Source organism: Anomaloglossus baeobatrachus, chromosome 6 (assembly GCF_048569485.1).
Source record: "Anomaloglossus baeobatrachus isolate aAnoBae1 chromosome 6, aAnoBae1.hap1, whole genome shotgun sequence".
NCBI lineage: Eukaryota > Metazoa > Chordata > Amphibia > Anura > Aromobatidae > Anomaloglossus > Anomaloglossus baeobatrachus.
Genome location: NC_134358.1, coordinates 92,337,573 through 92,356,878, shown reverse-complemented (window position 1 = coordinate 92,356,878; position 19,306 = coordinate 92,337,573). Strand labels below are relative to the sequence as shown.

Sequence of the window (19,306 nt, the reverse complement as noted above, 5' to 3'; positions counted from 1 at the left end):
CCTTGACAATTTTTTGCATATTGTACACCCCTGTGGAGTCTGCTTGAGAACTTAGGCTCAAATTAGCAGCAGATGACAATATTAGAACCCATGTATAGTCATATTTGGCCTAATGTAAGAGACCCATAGCTACTTACCCCTGACGTGCAAAATGTTTTGAACTTTTGACTTTCAGGATCCATATCTCACCATCCACTACAGCTTGAACGTGAGACTACCTTCATTTTATAGAAAATCATCTTGGCTATCTCAAAAAAAAAATTGACTTGCAAGTAATTAGCATATGATTAGTTATACAGATTCTTGTCATGTCACAGCATTGTTACTGTTTTGCTCCTAAAAATCTAAATTTTAATTTTTATTATTTTGTTAGTATTTTGTAAATCCTATTTTGGCTTTCAACACTGCCTGAATCCTTCTGGGCATGTTCTCGATCAGATTCAAGCATGTGTTGACTGAAATCTGTTCCCCAGTATCTTCTACACGTTTCCAATGTTGGTGAAGCCTGGTCTTCTCACTTGGGTATGCGTACTGCTTCTTCTTCAACTCTAACCATAAGTGTTTGATTGGGTTGACGTCTGGGGAATATAGGGACCAGTCCAACACCTCTACTTCATTATCACGGACCTTTTTTTTGTCCTTCTCATCCACCACATGCTGGTTCTCACTGACTCTTTTCAGTGCGTCCTCACACAGGAGGCAATGATTCAGGGTCAGCAAGGTCAGCATGTGGTGGATCAGGAGGCAGTACTAAGAGTAAATGTAAATGAAGAAGTTTAAATTTTTTTAGTAAGAACCAACAAAGGCTAAGACCATAGGGTCTTGGGATGGGGGGGGGTCACTTGGTAGGATGAAGTGTGGGGGAAGCACCTAGATGGTGGAAAGAACATATGATAGGCACCACCTGATGTGTGGATGGCATCACAATCCATGGACTGGCTATCTGCTCTGACCTGAGCATGACAGCATGTATTTTCATGCAGCTATCATGCTCAGATCAGGAGAGCAATGGCCAGTCCGAGGATTGCGATCCGATCCTTGGGTGAGTAATATGGCCGCCTGACTGCACCCAATCACTGATGCTAGCGCAGAGGAGTGGGAGTGGGATTATGAGCAGGGGAAGGGGTCATTCATTTTGCATCAACAGCTGACGTGCGGCTATAAATCTTCCGGGGCTTACAGAAACACAATGGGTCAAAGTACAGCAATAAACGTTACATACCCTGATAGGGCTGCCCAAGCCTTATTTCAGGATACTATTAGTAGAGTACACACAAATGAACCGCAACTAGGACTAATTTTTGGAGTAGGGCTTATATTTTAAGTATAGTCCAAAAGCCCTCAAAATCCTGCTAGGTCTTATTTTCTTGGAAAATACGGTGTATATACGAGTATATTATCAAATTATTATAGTTGACATACAATATGTATTTCCAATATACTGCAGCCAGACAAGAAAGAGCATGGTGCAGGAAAAATTAGAGTTAACCTCTTCATGAAATGGCTATTTTCCATTTTTTCCTCCCCTTCTTGCAAAAACCATAACTTTTTTATTTTTTCATCCACATAGCCGTAGGAGGGCTTTTTTTTATGGGAGAACTTCTAATTTTGAATGACACCATTCTTCAGGTCAGTACAAGAACACATATACCAAACATGCATAGTTGTTTTTTTGCTTAAGAGGTGAAGAAAAAAAAAACGGAAATTTGTAAAAAAAAATAAAAATAATTAATGTTTGCTTATGTCACTGTTTTTTGTAAAGTTTTCAAATTTCGTTTTTACGAAATACCATTTTATGGTAGATACAATTTATTTTTACTGCCTCATATTGCATTTTATTGCATTGTTGCGGTGGCCAAAAAAACCATAATTCTGGCGTTTTGATTTTTTTCTCATTACGCCATTTACTGATCGGACTAATTTATTTTATATTTTGATAGCGCGGACGTTTAGAAATGCAGAGATACTAAATGTGTGCATTTTTTTAATGTCTTTATTTTTTAACAGGGCAAAAGGGGGGTGATTTAAACTTTTGTATTTTTTTTCATATTTGTAAAAACCTTTTTTTCTTCACTTTTTACTGTATTTGTTAGTACCATTAGGGTTCTTGAAGCTGCGAACATCTGTGCTATACAAAAATCCATATGTTCCATGAACCTCCGGCCACAGGCTGGCTTTCACAAGAGAATCATGATGACAGACACATAGGTCTTAAGCAGACCCCCGGCTGTTATGGCAGCCCATCGGTGCCCTGCAATCACATCACAGCGCGCTGATGAGCATGTGGAAAGACGCACTCCCTTGCCGGTGTGTGTTAAATGCCACTGTCAGAGATTTACCGTGACAGGTTAACAGCTACAGGCATAGTTGCACTCAATCCACGACTATTATAGGTGGATGATAGTGTAGCACCCCACGGGGCAGGCGGTTAATCTACTCGTCACCAGGCCATCAACTGTCATGGTTACGGGCGGCCTAGCCCGGCTCATTTGCCCCGAGGTGTACAGAAGATGGCTGGGGAAGGATGATGATGTAGTAGTGAGGTGTTTGTCGTGACGCCACCTGTGGTATGCAACCAGGTGACGGGCCATCGCTGCTGTCGCTGTCCTTCGGGGCAGATGGTGGTAGCAGCTATAGATGGTATCGCTCCCCACAGGTGGAGCGGGCCCCGGGGAGGATGATGAGGGGAATAGTGATGGTGGGCACCTAGGCACGGAGCGGCGGTGCCGGTAATGAAGAGTCAGAGTCTATGGCTGCAGTTCCAGATTGTTTATCCACTTTTAGTGCTGTGCCGCTCACCCGGGTAATACTAGTCACTTGCTATGATGGACTCCGTCGGACCCGAACCCATTAGAGATCAGTCCGGTTTGGTGTTCGGTGGGTTCCCTCCTTTTAACGCCTGTGCTGTGGATCCCCTGGCTTGATGCTACGAGGGGACCCTGGCTTTCATGAGTCGAGCTCTTGTCCCTATATGCAGGTGCCGTGGTTCCGCTGTGGGGTTTGAAGTCATCCAAGGCCCCAGATCCTATATGGCACTGTGCTCAAGGGCGCTTTGTGGTCAGGGAAGCTTGGAACTTTCCCTGTCCAGGCAGATTCTGGAAAACCAACGTGGAGTATGATCTTCCCTAGGGTCCTGCCACCCTGTGTGGCGCCGTTCCGGGTGGGGCAGAGATCCCTCTCCCCACAGCAATCGTGTGAACTTCTCCTCCTTAGCACCGGAGCACCTGTAAAATGTGACTGCTCTGTTGCTCTCCTGCTGGAGAACTCCCTAACTGTTGTGGTGGCTCCTGACTCCCCCTACTGGCTGCACTTCCCCCCTCCCAGGTCCTAAGATAGTGGGACTGGGGCACCTGTGTGAGGGCATCCTGTAAATGTCACTCTGTCGTCAACCCCTATATTGCCCTACCCTAGCCCAGTCCCCAGTGGGAACAGGGCAACTTGGTGTGTATTTGAGTGTGTAATGTGGTAAAACTGGGACTGATCCCCTCAGGATCCGGCTTTAGCATTACACCCAAATGTGGGTGCAATACTCTTTGGCAACTGAAGCCTTAGGGGCGCCACAATAGCTGAATTACACAGCCATCATGTTGTGAATACATTTTCCAGTTTGGGGCTCCCTCTTGTGGTCAGTGCTGGCAGTGCAGTTGATTTGTTGAATTGGAGCCAGACACCTGTGGAGGACTGGCAATCAGGTCATTCAGATTGGGCCTATATAGCTGAGTAGTTTTTTTCCTGTTCCTTGGCGGTGCTCAATGTATCTCCTGTGTGCTAAGGACATTCTGAAACCAGCCCTTCTCTCTACCAGAACTCCTCTGAGATAAGTTGATCTTTGTACCTCTGCTTATTGTTTCCACTTTCTTGTAGTTTTCTCTGTTTTGATACTAATGCTTGATTCCTGATTTTACCTGTGTGGAGTTCCTGGTAGAGTTGGATCATTCCCTGCTGGGAGTGTCTGTATACCTAGCTCCATGTTCTGCTATGTATTGTGTTTTGTCATGCTTGGTATTAAATTCAGTCCCTCATCTATATTAGTGTTTTTTGGATCCCTGTAACACCAGAGTACTGATTTAGTGGGGTCGAGCCTGTGTGGGCTCAGGGCTTTTCCATATCACGCGTGCTGAGATTTATTAGGGTTTTTATGGCTGCAGACAGTGCTCTTTCCGATCCTTTCCTATGCAGAGAGTTTGGGCCTCATCGTTGCTGAATCTGTTTTCTAGCTACAGTGCCTACAAATAGTATTCAACCCCCTGCAAATTTAGCAGGTTTGATAAGATGCAAATCAGTTAGAGCCTGCAAACTTCAAACAAGAGTAGGATTTATTAACAGATGCATAAATCTTACAAACCAACAAGTTAAGGTCTCTGGAGTTATCTTGGCCCACTCCTCCATGCAGATCTTCTCCAAGTTATCTAGGTTCTTTGGGTGTCTCATGTGGACTTTAATCTTGAGCTCCTTCCACAAGTTTTCAATTGGGTTAAGGTCAGGAGACTGACTAGGCCACTGCAACACCTTGATTTTTTCCCTCTTGAACCAGGCCTTGGTTTTCTTGGCTGTGTGCTTTGGGTCGTTGTCTTGTTGGAAGATGAAATGACGACCCATCTTAAGATCCTTGATGGTGGATTGGAGGTTTTTGGCCAAAATCTCCAGGTAGGCCGTGCTATCCATCTTCCCATGGATGCGGACCAGATGGCCAGGCCCCTTGGCACCAAAACAGCCCCACAGCATGATGCTGTCACCACCATGCTTGACTGTAGGGATGGTATTCTTGGGGTCGTATGCAGTGCCATCCAGTCTCCAAACATCACGTGTGTGGTTGGCACCAAAGATCTCGATCTTGGTGTCATCAGACCAGAGAACCTTGAACCAGTTTGTCTCAGAGTCCTCCAAGTGATCATGAGCAAACTGTAGATGAGCCTTGACATGACGCTTTGAAAGTAAAGGTACCTTACGGGCTCATCTGGAACGGAGACCATTGCGGTGGAGTACGTTACTTATGGTATTGACTGAAACCAATGTCCCCACTGCCATGAGATCTTCCCGGAGCTCCTTCCTTGTTGTCATTGGGTTAGCCTTGACTCTTCGGACAAGCCTGGCCTCGGCACGGGAAGAAACTTTCAAAGGCTGTCTAGGCCGTGGAAGGCTAACAGTAGTGACAGGTGAGTATCCTGCCAGCAGTGTGTGTGCAGGGTCGTCCAAGAGGTCATCGGATTTCCCAATGAACTCTGATGACCTCCTGATGACCCCCCTGCGACAACTGCGTTACAGGGAGTGTCACGATGGTGACTTCCAGGGGTTCATGAGAGTTCATTGGGAACCCTGATGAGTCCCTGGATGTCACTGCACAAACTGCTGTATACTCACCTGTCACCGGCGATGTCCCCGGTGATGTCCCCAGCGATGCTGTCTTCGGCTGTGCTGCACCCAGCCTGTCCCCGCGATGCCCCGGCTTCCAGATCCTCAGGCAGTGAATAATCAATGAAAATAATTAGCGGGGATCAGGAGTGGGACGCAGCAAAGCCGGAGACAGCATCGCTGGATACAGGTAAATATAGAATATCTTTTCATTACAGAGACACGTGTTTTACCCGGTACGTGTCACACGTATGCAAACACGTATGTCACACGTGTGACACACGCGTGACACATGTGTAACATATGTATGACATACGTGTAACATACGTATGACACACGTATGACCATAACCATGCGTGTGACTGGTACGTCTGAAACCAGTCTAAGAATATTTAGTTCTCCGGCTGTGTCGCGGTGACTAGGTCATCATAGGCACGCCCCACGGCTACTTCTAGTTGTGTGTCAGTATTAGGTCTGCAGTCCGTTAAGGTTCCAGCCACTCTGGTTACTTTTTGGATTTTCCGCATTTTTGTCCTTTTTCTGATCCTCCTTGGTCACTGAATCATAACACATCATCTGCTGAGAGAAATGTGAGCTCGCCGTGCAAGACTGCACCAAAATCAGGGTCACGAAATGTGATGTACATGTACAACATATGTCATGAAGGAGTTAATGGGTTGTCTGATCTACAAATACAAGTCTGCAGTCACTCCATGTGTCACTCCATGTGACTGCAGACTTGTGAATCCTCACATTGTACTCACTGTGCGCTGTGAGGATTCTCTGGGCTGAGAGACGGGAACAGTGATCATGTGGCCGCAAATATGAGATATGTAGACTCCCGGCCAGAATGCGACTAAAGGGTTGTGGCCTCACTAATTTCAAGTGTATTGCGCAAGGCCAGAAACAGTCGGATTCTGACCGGGAGTTTGCATATCATATATTTGTGGCTACGTGACCACAGTTCCTGGCTCTCACACCAGAGAATCATTGTAGCGAAAAGTGCGGGTGAAATGAGGTTTCAAAAGTCTACTGTCACAAAGAGTGACACAGAGACAACCCCTTTAAGGCAAGTAAGAGATGGTGTCTTATATACAGCCCTCTCACCTGTGTCCCTCCTGCCTCTCTCTTGTATCTCCAGTCTCTCTCTCTCGTATCTCCTGCCTGTCCCTCCCTTGTCTCTCTTCTTTCCTGCCAGTTTCTTGTCTCTCTATTCTTTCCTGTCTCTTTTGTCTCCAAGCTGTCTCTTGTCTCTCTAGTCTTTCCTGCCTGCCTCTTGTCTCCTGCCTCTCTCTCTTCCTGCCGGTCTCTCTCTCTCTTGTCTCCTGCCTTACTCTCTCTTGTCATTTCCTCCATCTTTTCTCTCTCCCACTCTTTTCTTTTGTCTACCGCTGTCTTTGGCTTTGCCCCCTTCTGTTAGCCCCCCCCCTCTATGTGGCTCCAGTCTGCATGCTGTGATGCTGTGGAGGGGAGGGCTCTGCTGCTCGGCTCCTGTTTCCACTGGCTGTAGGGCAGGTGAGTATTTTTCCCCCATGTTAGGATGCTCTTGACAGCCTGCAGTGCAGACTTCCATCTCTAAGAGGGTGGCACTGTCAGCGCTTCTGCTGCAGGAGGATTGTGCCACCCCCTGAGAGACTGCACTGAATTAGGACACTTATTTTTGCCCATTCTGTGGCATGATATTGTAGATTATCAACTTTCCCCTGTACTGTTCATGCCATGTATTCTATATGGTATACCAATTGTATTTGTTAATATGTAATGCTTCTAGCTGGGTGCAAGTTCCAGCTACAGTAGAGTGGGACTGTCACCAAAGGCGCTACTTAGTGGTTAGGCTGGGATAGCAGCAAGATGGAAGGGACAGGGTTAAAGGGGAAGTGACAGATGCGGGAAAGAGGACAGTTGGGAGGTCTCGAGAGGAGCAGTATAGAATAGGGTTCAAGTGTGAGAAGACGTGGCCTCGGTGTTAGGGCCAGTCAGGGAACCCAGTGTTAACCTCGATAGATCTGGTGCCTATAGCTCACGCTAGCGGGCTTGGAGAGTCCTACAGGTTGAGAGCTGCCGGGGCCCAGAATTGGATGAATGGGAATGGAGTGAGAGGGAAGGAGACACAGACCCCAGAGCTTGAGGACGAGATCCATGATAGCATAGGGTAACAGGTCAAAGAGTAGTACCCCAAACTGAGAGGAAGGAAGGAAAGGAAGGCCATGTCTGTTATTATGGAGTGAAGAATAAAAGCGAAAGTTTTTGGTTGGCTAAGCAAGCTCTAGTGTTGCTTGTATTACTATTACTAACTGTCTACAACTACTGCCAGTGGGGTGATGGACATCAGCCTGAAGAAACCAGTAAGTATCATGCCACCCAAAGTCACATCCGCACTAAGGGTCTCCTTGGCAAAGGAATGCAGGGCCCATGCAGCCCGGGGTCGGCACCATCCTTCAATTTGAACAACTGAATTGGGAGAACTGGTAAGAATCAGCTGAGAATGTGGGAACAGGTTGTAATTTGTAGTATACAGGAAGAAAAATATTTCTACACCACCTAGAGCAAAACAGTAACAATGCAGTAACATGACAAGAATCTGCATAACTAATCATATGCTAAATAGTTGCAAGTCAAATTTATGTATGAGATACCCAATATGATTGTCTATATTGTTACCATTTTGCTCATCATTGTATATCTGTATAACGTTTTGGCTTTTATGACTGCCAAAATTAAATTGGCTTACAGGGCCATGTTAGAAGTACCAGTTTGCCTGCATACAGCTGTACAGTTGGTAGGTGGCAGCCCTTTTTGGCTGGCATCTGAGGGCTGTTCTTATAGTTCTCAGGTAGTCTCACTCACAGGCAGAAAAGAGCCCCTGTGCGAGAAAAAATATATGGGCTCTTGGCAGCCCAAAACGTATCAAAATGCAAAATTGCATCTGCTTTGGAGGTAGAAATGGGCCCCTTTACCTCTTGGGCCTCACAGGTTGCACCAATTCACCATGATAGTGCCATTATGGCATTTTACCTGCCTTATGCCTTTACTTTATATGGGAATATCCTGGTGGTTGGTTCCCTTTAATCATCATAGATTGCAGCTTACGAGCAGGGCCCTCACTCCTTTAGGTATCTATTGAATAGTGTAATGCGGGCGTCACACGGTACGATATATTGGGCGATATGTCGGCGGGGTCACGTCGTAAGTGACGCACATCCGGCATCGTTTGATATATCGTAGTGTGTGACAGCTACGAGCGACGGTGAACAAGCAAAAATACTCACCTTAATTGTTGCTCGTTGACACGTCGCTCATTTTCATAATGTTGTTTCTTCTTCTGTGCTCCGGTTGTTCATTGTTCCCGAGGCAGCACACATCGCTCCGTGTGACACCCCGGGAACGATAAACACAGCTTACCTGCGTCCCGCCGGCAACGAGGAAGGAAGGAGGTGGGCGGGATGTTTACGTCCCGCTCATCTCCGCCCCTCCTCTGTTATTGGCCGGCCGCTGTGTGAAGTCGCTGTGAGGCCGAACGTCCCTCCCCCTTCAGGAAGAGGATGTTCGCCGCCCACAGCGACATCGTCCAGGAGGTAAGTACGTGTGACGGGGGTTAACGACTTTGTGCGCCACGGGCAACTAATTGCCCGTGATGCACAAACGACGAGGGCGGGTACGATCGCTCGTGCGATCGCACGATAGATCGTCCCGTGTGACACCTGCATTACTCTGCCATGTTTGATATTGTCTCTACATGTCCACTCTAAATTGTAAAGTGCTGCGCAATATATTGCCACTTTAGAAATAATAGGTGTTATTAACAGCAGACATGACGATATAATCTTTTGTGTCCTAGGCACTGATGGCTTTATTATATCTGTTTGTGGAAGATGTCTTCCAGTTAATCAACTATTACAGCTTCAGCTACTGGTTGTTTGTCGGACTTTCTGTTGCTGGATTGATAGTATTGAGAATCACTCAACCTCAGAGGTCACGTCCTGTGAAGGTAATAATTCCTAGAGAAAGCATGAACGGATCATTATTAGAGCATGAACATCCATAAAGTGTGGGTTTTTTTTAGTTAGCTTAGATAAAATTAAACTTTTTTAACTTGAAAAAATGTGATATATTCTTTTTTCCCTTAGCCTATATTAATATTATAGGTAATCTGTCAGCAGGTTTTGCTATGTAATCTGAGGACAGCATGGTCTAGGGACAGAGACCCTGATTCTAGCAATCTGTGACTTACTGGGCTGTGTTTAGCTGTTTTAATAAAAGCAATCTTTTATTGGAGGTCTAGGTGTTTCATGTTTCCTGGTCCAATCACTCCTCCACCACTGATTAGGAGCTTTTTGTCAATATACAGTGTACACAGAAAGCAGCTAATCAGCTATGTGGGTGAGGTTCTACACAGCTCGGCATTCCAAACTCTCCTAGATCTCCAGCAGAGAAAACTGTGATTCTATCACAACTACTGCCCCCAGTAAACTAACTGACACATCACTTGAATTTGGGGTCTCTGTCCCTATATCATGCTGCTATCCGATTACATAGCAAAAACCTGATGACAGATTCCCTTTAATATGAATTAAACAGATCCAGCTTTCGGTATTAGGGATCATTAGGGAATTAATGTGTATTTCTTGCCAACTAATGAGGGTTAAAAGGTGGTTTCTAAGACTTTAATTTTTATAGGCCGAGAAATCAATATCATATTGATGGAAATTATGTTAATAAACTTAAAAGGGTTATCACATCTTCAATCTTCTGGAGCCCCGTGCTTCCATTATTCCTGCTTGCCAAGGGGCAGTGCACTCCTGATTGATAGACACTCTGGACTTTCAGCATGGTTGTACCACTTGCCCGTACTGTGCATTCATGGATTCTGCTATCAGAGCAGCTTTGCCTCTTCAGCATGTAATGAATGTATTGGCACCTAGGCAGTCTAGTTCCAGTGATTCTGCCAGTTTGAGAGTTGAGCTTACAAGCTGTAAAGGAAAAAAGCTTGTAAGCACTGCCGTTCATGCGTAGAAGATTGGCCACTTTGGATAAAGTGCAATGGTGGCCAATAACCTATACAACAAGCAGGGAATACATAAAAAATAAAATTCCATCCAATTTTGTAGAAAACAGTGGGTTTTTAATAACAAGTACATTGCATTGTTGTTAGTTTTGACAAGCACTTGCCAATTTTTCCTTTAAAAGATGATGAGACAACACATTTAAAGAGGTTCTCCAGGTTTAGACATAACTAGACTAAAAGTTGTAACTGGTATGTAATAAAAAAAAAAATTACATAAATAAAAAATTCCAGTCTCTCGAATGCTGCGACTCTGCAGCTTAATTTTCCTTCCCTGCAGCATTGACTACCCATGTAATAGCAATTCACTGGGTAGACAGCAAGTCAACCCTGCCAAGCTATGAGACCACTGCAGAAAAAAATGCTGAGATCAACAGGGAGCACCTGAGCGGCGGAGTTTTCAGCTTTGGGTATTTTTTCAGATAATAATTTTTTTTTTAATACAATTTTTAGCCTAATTTTGGCCAATCCTAAACTTCCAAAGAAATAAGAATGACCCAAAAATATCATAAACAATAATTCTTTATTAAACAAACATACATATAATGTTTAAATTAGATTATTTTAAACCACTATTTTTTTGGGATAAGTCGGAGATTTGGCCAATCCTAGTTAACCCTTTCAATTAAGAGATAATATACCTTTTTTCTGTATGAATTCTAAACAATTGCTGCTTGCTTACAGGTCAGTCTCTTCTTCCCTGTTGTGTATTGCATCTGCAGCCTTTTCCTCGTTATCGTTCCACTCTATAGTGATGCTATAAATTCACTTATCGGCATTGGAATTGCACTGTCTGGAATTCCTGCTTATTATTTAGGAGTTTACTTGCCTTTTCAGAAGAAACAAAAATTGCTAACTTGTATTAGTGGTGAGTATGGAAACTTTTGTATATATAAGAATGCTTATGTGTCGCTATACAGTGTGTATATGAATACTTATGTGTCGCTATACAGTGTATCACAAAAGTGAATACACTCCTCAACATGTCAGATCTTCAGTGTTGTCCCATGACAAGATATAAAATATTTACAAAAATGTGGAGTGTACTCACTTTTGTTATATACTCTATATTAGCGTTGCTTCAAAATTCAAATCCCACAGACATCTTTCCATCAGGCATTGGCATGTCCCTGGAGCTTTGGTTATCCCAAACAGCATCAGGTTGAATTCATATGACACCATGGGAAGGATGAAAGCCGTCTTCGGACGATCTTATACAGCCATAGGTACATTCCAGTAGCCACTGACCAGACTGAGAGAAGAGAAGTATTCAGTTTTTACCCAAAGCAGACAATGATGCTCTGCTTCCTGGCAAGGGATATCAGTCCAGAACAGTGGAGGTATTTAAACATCGGTAGTCTACACAACATCTCAATGTTCTGGCCTTCTTCCAGACCTGTACATTAGATGCAACCCAAGGACACTGACTCTTTCATGTCATCCCATTCCATTGCATGTGTGACAGTAGATCTTTCCCATCTGGGGTGGAATCTGTTGGTACCTCTCCCGGAGGGGTGCCATACTTCCAGTAGGGATCTCATGTTGGATGGCCCTATTGCAGCCAAAGTTGTCAATCATGGTGGGCAAACACTTCCTAATACTATTACAGCAGTTCTTCGACCTCTCCCACTTGTTGGGGAGAGAACGTAGGCAGGTTTACTTCCATTTGTCTTAGAATTTCTTGATTAACTCTTGTCTTGCCCCTCCATTGTTTCTGTTTAAAGTACACTGACAAGGTCCACAGATCCCCTTTTACTGAAGTCCGTTTTATAACATCAGACTGGGTGAGATATTTTGGCATTACACACACTCTGCCCACTTCCTGCTTAGAGTTTAATTGTAGACTCAACCCACTCAGGTCCAGGCACCTCACCAGTACTGGTCCTTGACGCACAGTTGCCAGTGTGCAAATATCCAAGAGCCCTGGTATCTCTTCTCCTCCCACAGGGGTTCAATTTGCCCCTCCACTCCCTCCAATGGCACCCAGGCCCAGACCAGCATAGTTAGTACTGTCTGTCATCTGTCCCAGGGACAGAGTGAAGGTGGTACTGGAGGGCACTACCACTTTTCCTAGAGGAGGAATAGAGGCGGGACATTTTTCTACTCGAGTAACATTGAGCGTCTCAAGCCAGATTACGCCCCCGTCAACCTTCTGCCAGAAACTGCCCAACTTCTCTCAACACGTTCATTCCTAGAGTCACAGTAGGTTAATTCCCATTGGAGCCTTTCACTAGAACATTCCCTATTCTTTCAAGATTCTTCCTGCAGATGTGTATCTTCAACTGGTTAGCAGCCATCAGCTATATGGCCTGTTCTTTTCTGGAAAGAGTAACAGATGGGAAATATGGAAAATATTCTTCAGGTATGGTGGTCACCTGGAAACCTGTGTCCATCAAACACCGGATTCAGAGTCCATTAAATTTGGTCGACGTTGGGGGTAGCTCAGAACCTATGTTTTTAGGCTTCGTCCCCCTCTCAAGGTGTAGGAAACCCCATGGTTTGCTCCTCGACCATGGGGTGCATTAGTTAAATGACTTTCCCCTATGCTGGTTTTATCAGAATCGGCAATTCCTGGAAACTTGTCCTTTTCTCACACAAGCCTGACATTCAATTCCATGTTCCCTAGGTCTGCGACTATATTTGCAGTGGTTCTTCTGATACCAAGTGATTCCATCCTAATTTCTCATAGCTCTTGCTGCAACTCCCGAGCCCAGTCTGGCTCATTGGTAGGCAACTCAGAAGATTCTACTTATTGGCTACAGACCACATCTGTCAAGTCAGGCGCCTCCCACTCTCAGATCCGAGATAAAGCTCCAAGTTCCAGAAAGCTCATGTTGGAGTTGAACTGTAAGCGTTCCTTCAGAGCCATTCTCCGGTAGGGGTCTCTTAAACCTACAATTAGCTGATCTCGTAGCACTTCATTCAATGGTCACAGTCCCTGGTATTGGTCAGCAGTCTTCTTAGTAACGTGGGTCATCTCATCCTGCAAAGTGTTCACTTACTGAGCCACAGTCTCCCTTTCCCACTGAACCCCACAGAATAAAGACATGCGCAAATTGCCCAAGTCATCAGTATCTCCATTCATCTCTTCTAGAATGCTAATGACAATCTACAGTATGACGGAGTTGTAGAAAATAAAAGAGCGGGCAGCACTCTGCAGGTAGCTTCAGACAGCTTTATTTTTCGATGCTGACAGGTGTAACAGACATGAGGGAGTGAAGGGAGGGGAGCACGAGGACGACGGTACCATTTCGCACCTCTAGGGGCGCTTTCACAGGTAAGGTATGGTATGGTATGCTATGGTATGACGGACTTGTGTTTGTTGGAACATGACCATCTGTCGGGCCTCTCAGTCAGCAGGGCTATTTCTGCCTGTAAGGCAGGGAATATGGGGTGTATGTGTAGCATGCTCTTCAATCATTCTACCCAGTCCCTCAACAGCAGGTTGTCCCACATAAACTTTGGCAAATTACTAATCATAGTCCGCAGGGGAATACTGCCTCAGAAGCTGTACTGGAGATGATGTTTTGTTCCCAGTCTTCAGCCTTCAGTGCTTAAGCACGAAGTTTAGTATTCCTCGTGAACTGGTATGGTTTTTGGTCTTCATTACATGACAACAAAGTCTGGTTTTCCTCTTAGGACGATATTCAGTCTTTGGGTTCCTCTGGAGATAGTTGTCGGTCTTCTTCTGGTGCAGTTGACATGGGCTAGCTCCGCTGTGTACACCTCCCTGCTGGTGTTGGTGCCAATTCCTCCCCTTCTCTGTCGACCCAACCTTTTATATATAGTACCTGTGCCACACACAGCTATCACCGGATCCGGTATACCCTTCAAAATGTTCCCTCCAGGAAACACAATCCTCATGCTTCAGTGGCTATCAGTCCTGTCCAACCAGCAGGTGGCGATGTTTAGTTGCAAGTATGCAATAGCTGTAGAAAGAGACATGGCTGCACATCCAAAAATCATACTATGATCTAATGCCGCTAGGCAAAAATGTACAAACCTGAACATGAGGTTCTTGGTTTAACATTCTGATCAGACTGTATGAAGCCCACTGCCACATCATGGCGAACCGCTGAGTGGGTCCCTAACTTATTTGAAGCATTACATGTGCGGCGCCGCATGCCAACCATCGCCTCAACAACAGTGCATCAGTAGGGCAGGTGACCTGGTGCCTCACAACACAATGCTACAAGGCTGAGTCCTCATGGCTCCAGGGTCCACTGACACAAAACCACCACAGCAATGGCCGCTACACAGCACCAGTACCCTGTTAAAGGAGCTGGCTGACTCACCTTCTACAAGCTCCCAGTATGTGAGCTGAGAGCAAAAAGACAGAACCCCTCCTTGCAGTCTCCTGCGAATTAAAAAATTACTTAAAGGAGTTGTCCGACATAAACTCAAAAATTTTTGGTAAGCTAATCTGTGCTGTATTGTCATATAAATCACCCCTACATTGTTATTTTTTGTTTTCTAACTTTTGTTCCTCTTGAATTATCCCTTTATTCTCTGCAGCTCCTTGTTTACATTCAGCACAAGCAAACTGACCACTTCCTGTGCAAAACCTCAGTCAGAGCTGTCACCGCCCGGCCTCAGTGTCCAGCCTCGCCCCCTGCCAGCCCTCAGTGTCGGCCCCGCCCTCTGCCCGCCCCCTGCACACACATTCCCTGTTAGTATTCTTCCCCAGCACCTGACCTGTTATCACTACAGCATGGCAAATAACAGCCCCACATCGGGCTCTGCACCGCACACGCACTTCGGGCTCTGCACCGCACACGCATATATGGCTCTGCACACCACACGCACACATATGGCTCTGCACCACACACACGCACATATGACTCTGCACTGCACATGCACATCAGACTCTACACCGCACACGCACATCGGGCTCTGCACCGCACACGCACATCGGGCTCTGCACCGCACACGCACATCGGGCTCTGCACCGCACACGCACATTGGGCTCTGCACCGCACACGCACATATGGCTCTGCACCGCACACACGCACATATGGCTCTGCACCGCACACACATATGGCTCTGCACCGCACACACACACATATGGCTCTGCACTGCACGCACACACGGCGCTCTGTACCGACCCCCCCCCTACCCCCATAGGGAACACATGTAGGGAGTACATACTCACCCGTCCTCGGTCGCCGCCGCTCCTGCACGTTCGCACGCTGTCTGTGCTCTGGACATATCAGCACAGTAGTGACATCACCGCTGTGCTGAAAAAAGCACAGACAGCGAAAAAGTGATGAGAAGCAGCGCTGCGCTGCTTCTCATCAGCGCTTTCAAATGTACCTGAGCAGGGGCCTGGTGCTGGCGCTGACACCGCGGCAGCCGACGCCAGGCACCTCCCCCAGGTCACGGACCCTACAGCAGTGCAGGGGGAGGTTGCGGGGAGAGTAAGGGGCGCGGGGGAATGTGTGGGAGGGTGCAGGGAAGGGGGGCGGGGCTCATCGCACTGTAGCCGCCCAGCAGGGAGGCGACATGCTGTTCCAGATTTGCATGTCAACATGGTCCACCCCATATTGACATGAAATGACCGGAAGCAGCAAAATCGCGGCAGGAGCGGTCACATGACCACTCTGAGCCGGGAGAGAGGGGCTGACAGCAGGGCAGGTAAGTGGTCTCTATCTACTTACCTGCCCCAATGTAGCCCAATAGGGTAAAAAAAAAAAAAAAAAAAAAAAAGTCAAAAGAAGCCGGATAACCCCTTTAAATGTGCAGATTCTGGTTGCAAAGGAAATTGTAAGTTAACATCATTTTTGCAGACTGCTTTCACTACTGGGGGAATCTAACAGCGGGATAAAAAATGTTTTTAAGTTTGAGGTCATCAACACATTTTTTAGAAATCCATCGTCATTATATTTCATCTAGTAGTGACTACAGGCAGACAGGATTATATCATTCAACACCAACATAGTAACTATGTATCATTTATATAATATATTAAAAAATTAACAGCTACAGCAATTTTGAAGTGCCATTGGAAAACATCACAGCAATTAGTCTTCATCCACTAGCTGAGAGAGAACTGGAAGTCAGACATAAAACCTACAATGGGGAAAACTGGTGAAAATTGCTGGACAAAAGTAATGTTCTGGTCAGAAACTGGTATTCCTCATGTACACACACATCTTCCCAAACACTTTGATTGTATAATGAAATGCTCCGGTGGACAACTGATTAAACGTGTCCCTAATTTTCTTAATTTTTGCAGCTTGGATGACGAAATACACACAAATTCTTTGCAACTGCTGCTTAACAGACTTGGATGAAGACAAGAAACTCTAATGTTACTGAACTCTGAGTTATAGATCTCTTCCTAGTAATGGATTATTACAAATTTATGCACTGAATCATCCACAATGTTGTTAGACAGCTGTTTTGTTATTTGTTTTATGATTTATCTTCCAAATAAAATTGACATTCACATTGAGTTTTCACAATAATTGTATGCAGAAGTCCAACTATAGGTAATTAAGATATAGCAATTACACCTGGACCCTCAGGGGTCCTTAAGATCTCTTTGCCTAAATGAAAGATTAATTACCATAAATGATGCAAATTAGTGGGATGACTCCGAGACAAATATTGCTTTGAAACCCCTGTTTCAGGTTTTCAGGCCTCTTTAAATTTCTATATTCTGTTTTATTGAATTACAATATGTTTTTTGTAGTGTTCAGGAGATATATATATATATATATATATATATATATATATATATGTGTGTATATATTGCATATATATATAATGCATGTATATATACACACATATATACTATATATATATATATATATATATATATATATATATATACATACACTGATATATATATATATATATATACAGTATATATACAGTATATTTACGCCTGTATATTATGATGGAATAAACTACAAAAATATTTCAGAAGATTTGGAGTGCCGGTCCTTTGTATTAATTATACTGTGGATGCCTTCCTTGGACACGTGCACCTTGAAGGATTGTGTGCCGCCTGGAACTTCTGTTTCTATATATACACTGATTATATATATATATATATATACAGTGTATAAAGTAGTATTCAACCCCCTGCAGATTTAGCAGGTTTGATAAGATGCAAATAAGTTAGAGCCTGCAAACTTCAAACAAGAGCAGGATTTATTAACAGATGCATAAATCTTACAAACCAACAAGTTATGTTGCTCAGTTTAATTTTAATAAATTTTCAACATAAAAGTGTGGGTCAATTATTATTCAACCCCTAGGTTTAATATTTTGTGGAATAACCCTTGTTTGCAATTACAGCTAATAATCGTCTTTTATAAGACCTGATCAGGCCGGCACAGGTCTCTGGAGTTATCTTGGCCCACTCCTCCATGCAGATCTTCTCCAAGTTATCTAGGTTCTTTGGGTGTCTCATGTGGACTTTAATCTTGAGCTCCTTCCACAAGTTTTCAATTGGGTTAAGGTCAGGAGACTGACTAGGCCACTGCAACACCTTGATTTTTTCCCTCTTGAACCAGGCCTTGGTTTTCTTGGCTGTGTGCTTCGGGTCGTTGTCTTGTTGGAAGATGAAATGACGACCCATCTTAAGATCCTTGATGGAGGAGCGGAGGTTCTTGGCCAAAATCTCCAGGTAGGCCGTGCTATCCATCTTCCCATGGATGCAGACCAGATGGCCAGGCCCCTTGGCTGAGAAACAGCCCCACAGCATGATAATGCCACCACCATGCTTGACTGTAGGGATGGTATTCTTGGGGTCGTATGCAGTGCCATCCAGTCTCCAAACGTCACGTGTGTGGTTGGCACCAAAGATCTCGATCTTGGTCTCATCAGACCAGAGAACCTTGAACCAGTCTGTCTCAGAGTCCTCCAAGTGATCATGAGCAAACTGTAGACGAGCCTTGACATGACGCTTTGAAAGTAAAAGGTACCTTACGGGCTCGTCTGGAACGGAGACCATTGCGGTGGAGTACGTTACTTATGGTATTGACTGAAACCAATGTCCCCACTGCCATGAGATCTTCCCGGAGCTCCTTCCTTGTTGTCCTTGGGTTAGCCTTGACTCTTCGGACACGCCTGGCCTCGGCACGGGAGGAAACTTTCAAAGGCTGTCCAGGCCATGGAAGGCTAACAGTAGTTCCATAAGCCTTCCACTTCCGGATGATGCTCCCAACAGTGGAGACAGGTAGGCCCAACTCCTTGGAAAGGGTTTTGTACCCCTTGTCAGCATTGTGACCCTCCACGATCTTGTCTCTGATGGCCTTGGAATGCTCCTTTGTCTTTCCCATGTTGACCAAGTATGAGCGCTGTTCACAAGTTTGGGGAGGGTCTTAATTAGTCAGAAAAGGCTGGAAAAAGAGATCATTAATCCAAACATGTGAAGCTCATTGTTCTTTGTGCCTGAAATACTTCTTAATACTTTAGGGGAACCAAACAGAATTCTGGTGGTTTGAGGGGTTGAATAATAAATGACCCTCTGAATAAACTTTTCACAATTTAAAAAAAAAAAGAAAAGAAAAGAAATAACATTCTTTTTTGCTGCAGTGCATTTCACACTTCCAGGCTGATCTACAGTCCAAATGTCACAATGCCAAGTTAATGCCGAATGTGTAAACCTGCTAAATCTGCAGGGGGTTGAATACTACTTGTAGGCACTGTGTGTATATTATATTATATATATATATATATATATATACATATACACACACACACACACACACACACACACATACACACACACACATACATACAATTTGTAGAAATCCAAACAGAAAGGTGGACTTTTAATTTGGATGTGCCAAGTTTACATCTTTCTAGAAACTATTCCAAATACCTATGAATGGCAGCCTAGAGATTTCTTCTCATTATCCAGCAGACAAGTGTAAATAT

The 19,306-nt window shown here is 44.8% G+C and overlaps 1 protein-coding gene across 2 annotated transcripts in view; it reads left to right on the top strand.

Annotated features, from left to right (window-relative positions):
* Window positions 1-16,868, top strand: part of LOC142317109 (Y+L amino acid transporter 2-like) — a 98,209-nt gene extending 81,341 nt beyond the window's left edge. The window contains exons 8-10 of one of the 2 annotated variants that reach the window (XM_075353108.1): window positions 9,191-9,340; window positions 11,099-11,282; window positions 16,650-16,868. In XM_075353108.1, coding sequence (XP_075209223.1) covers window positions 9,191-9,340; window positions 11,099-11,282; window positions 16,650-16,723 — 408 coding nt within the window. In that variant the 3' untranslated portion in view covers window positions 16,724-16,868. Of the gene's footprint in view, window positions 1-9,190; window positions 9,341-11,098; window positions 11,283-13,610; window positions 13,793-16,649 lie in introns of those variants that run through there. The other variant, XM_075353110.1, reaches the window with a different exon arrangement.
* Window positions 16,869-19,306: the final 2,438 nt, after the last annotated feature.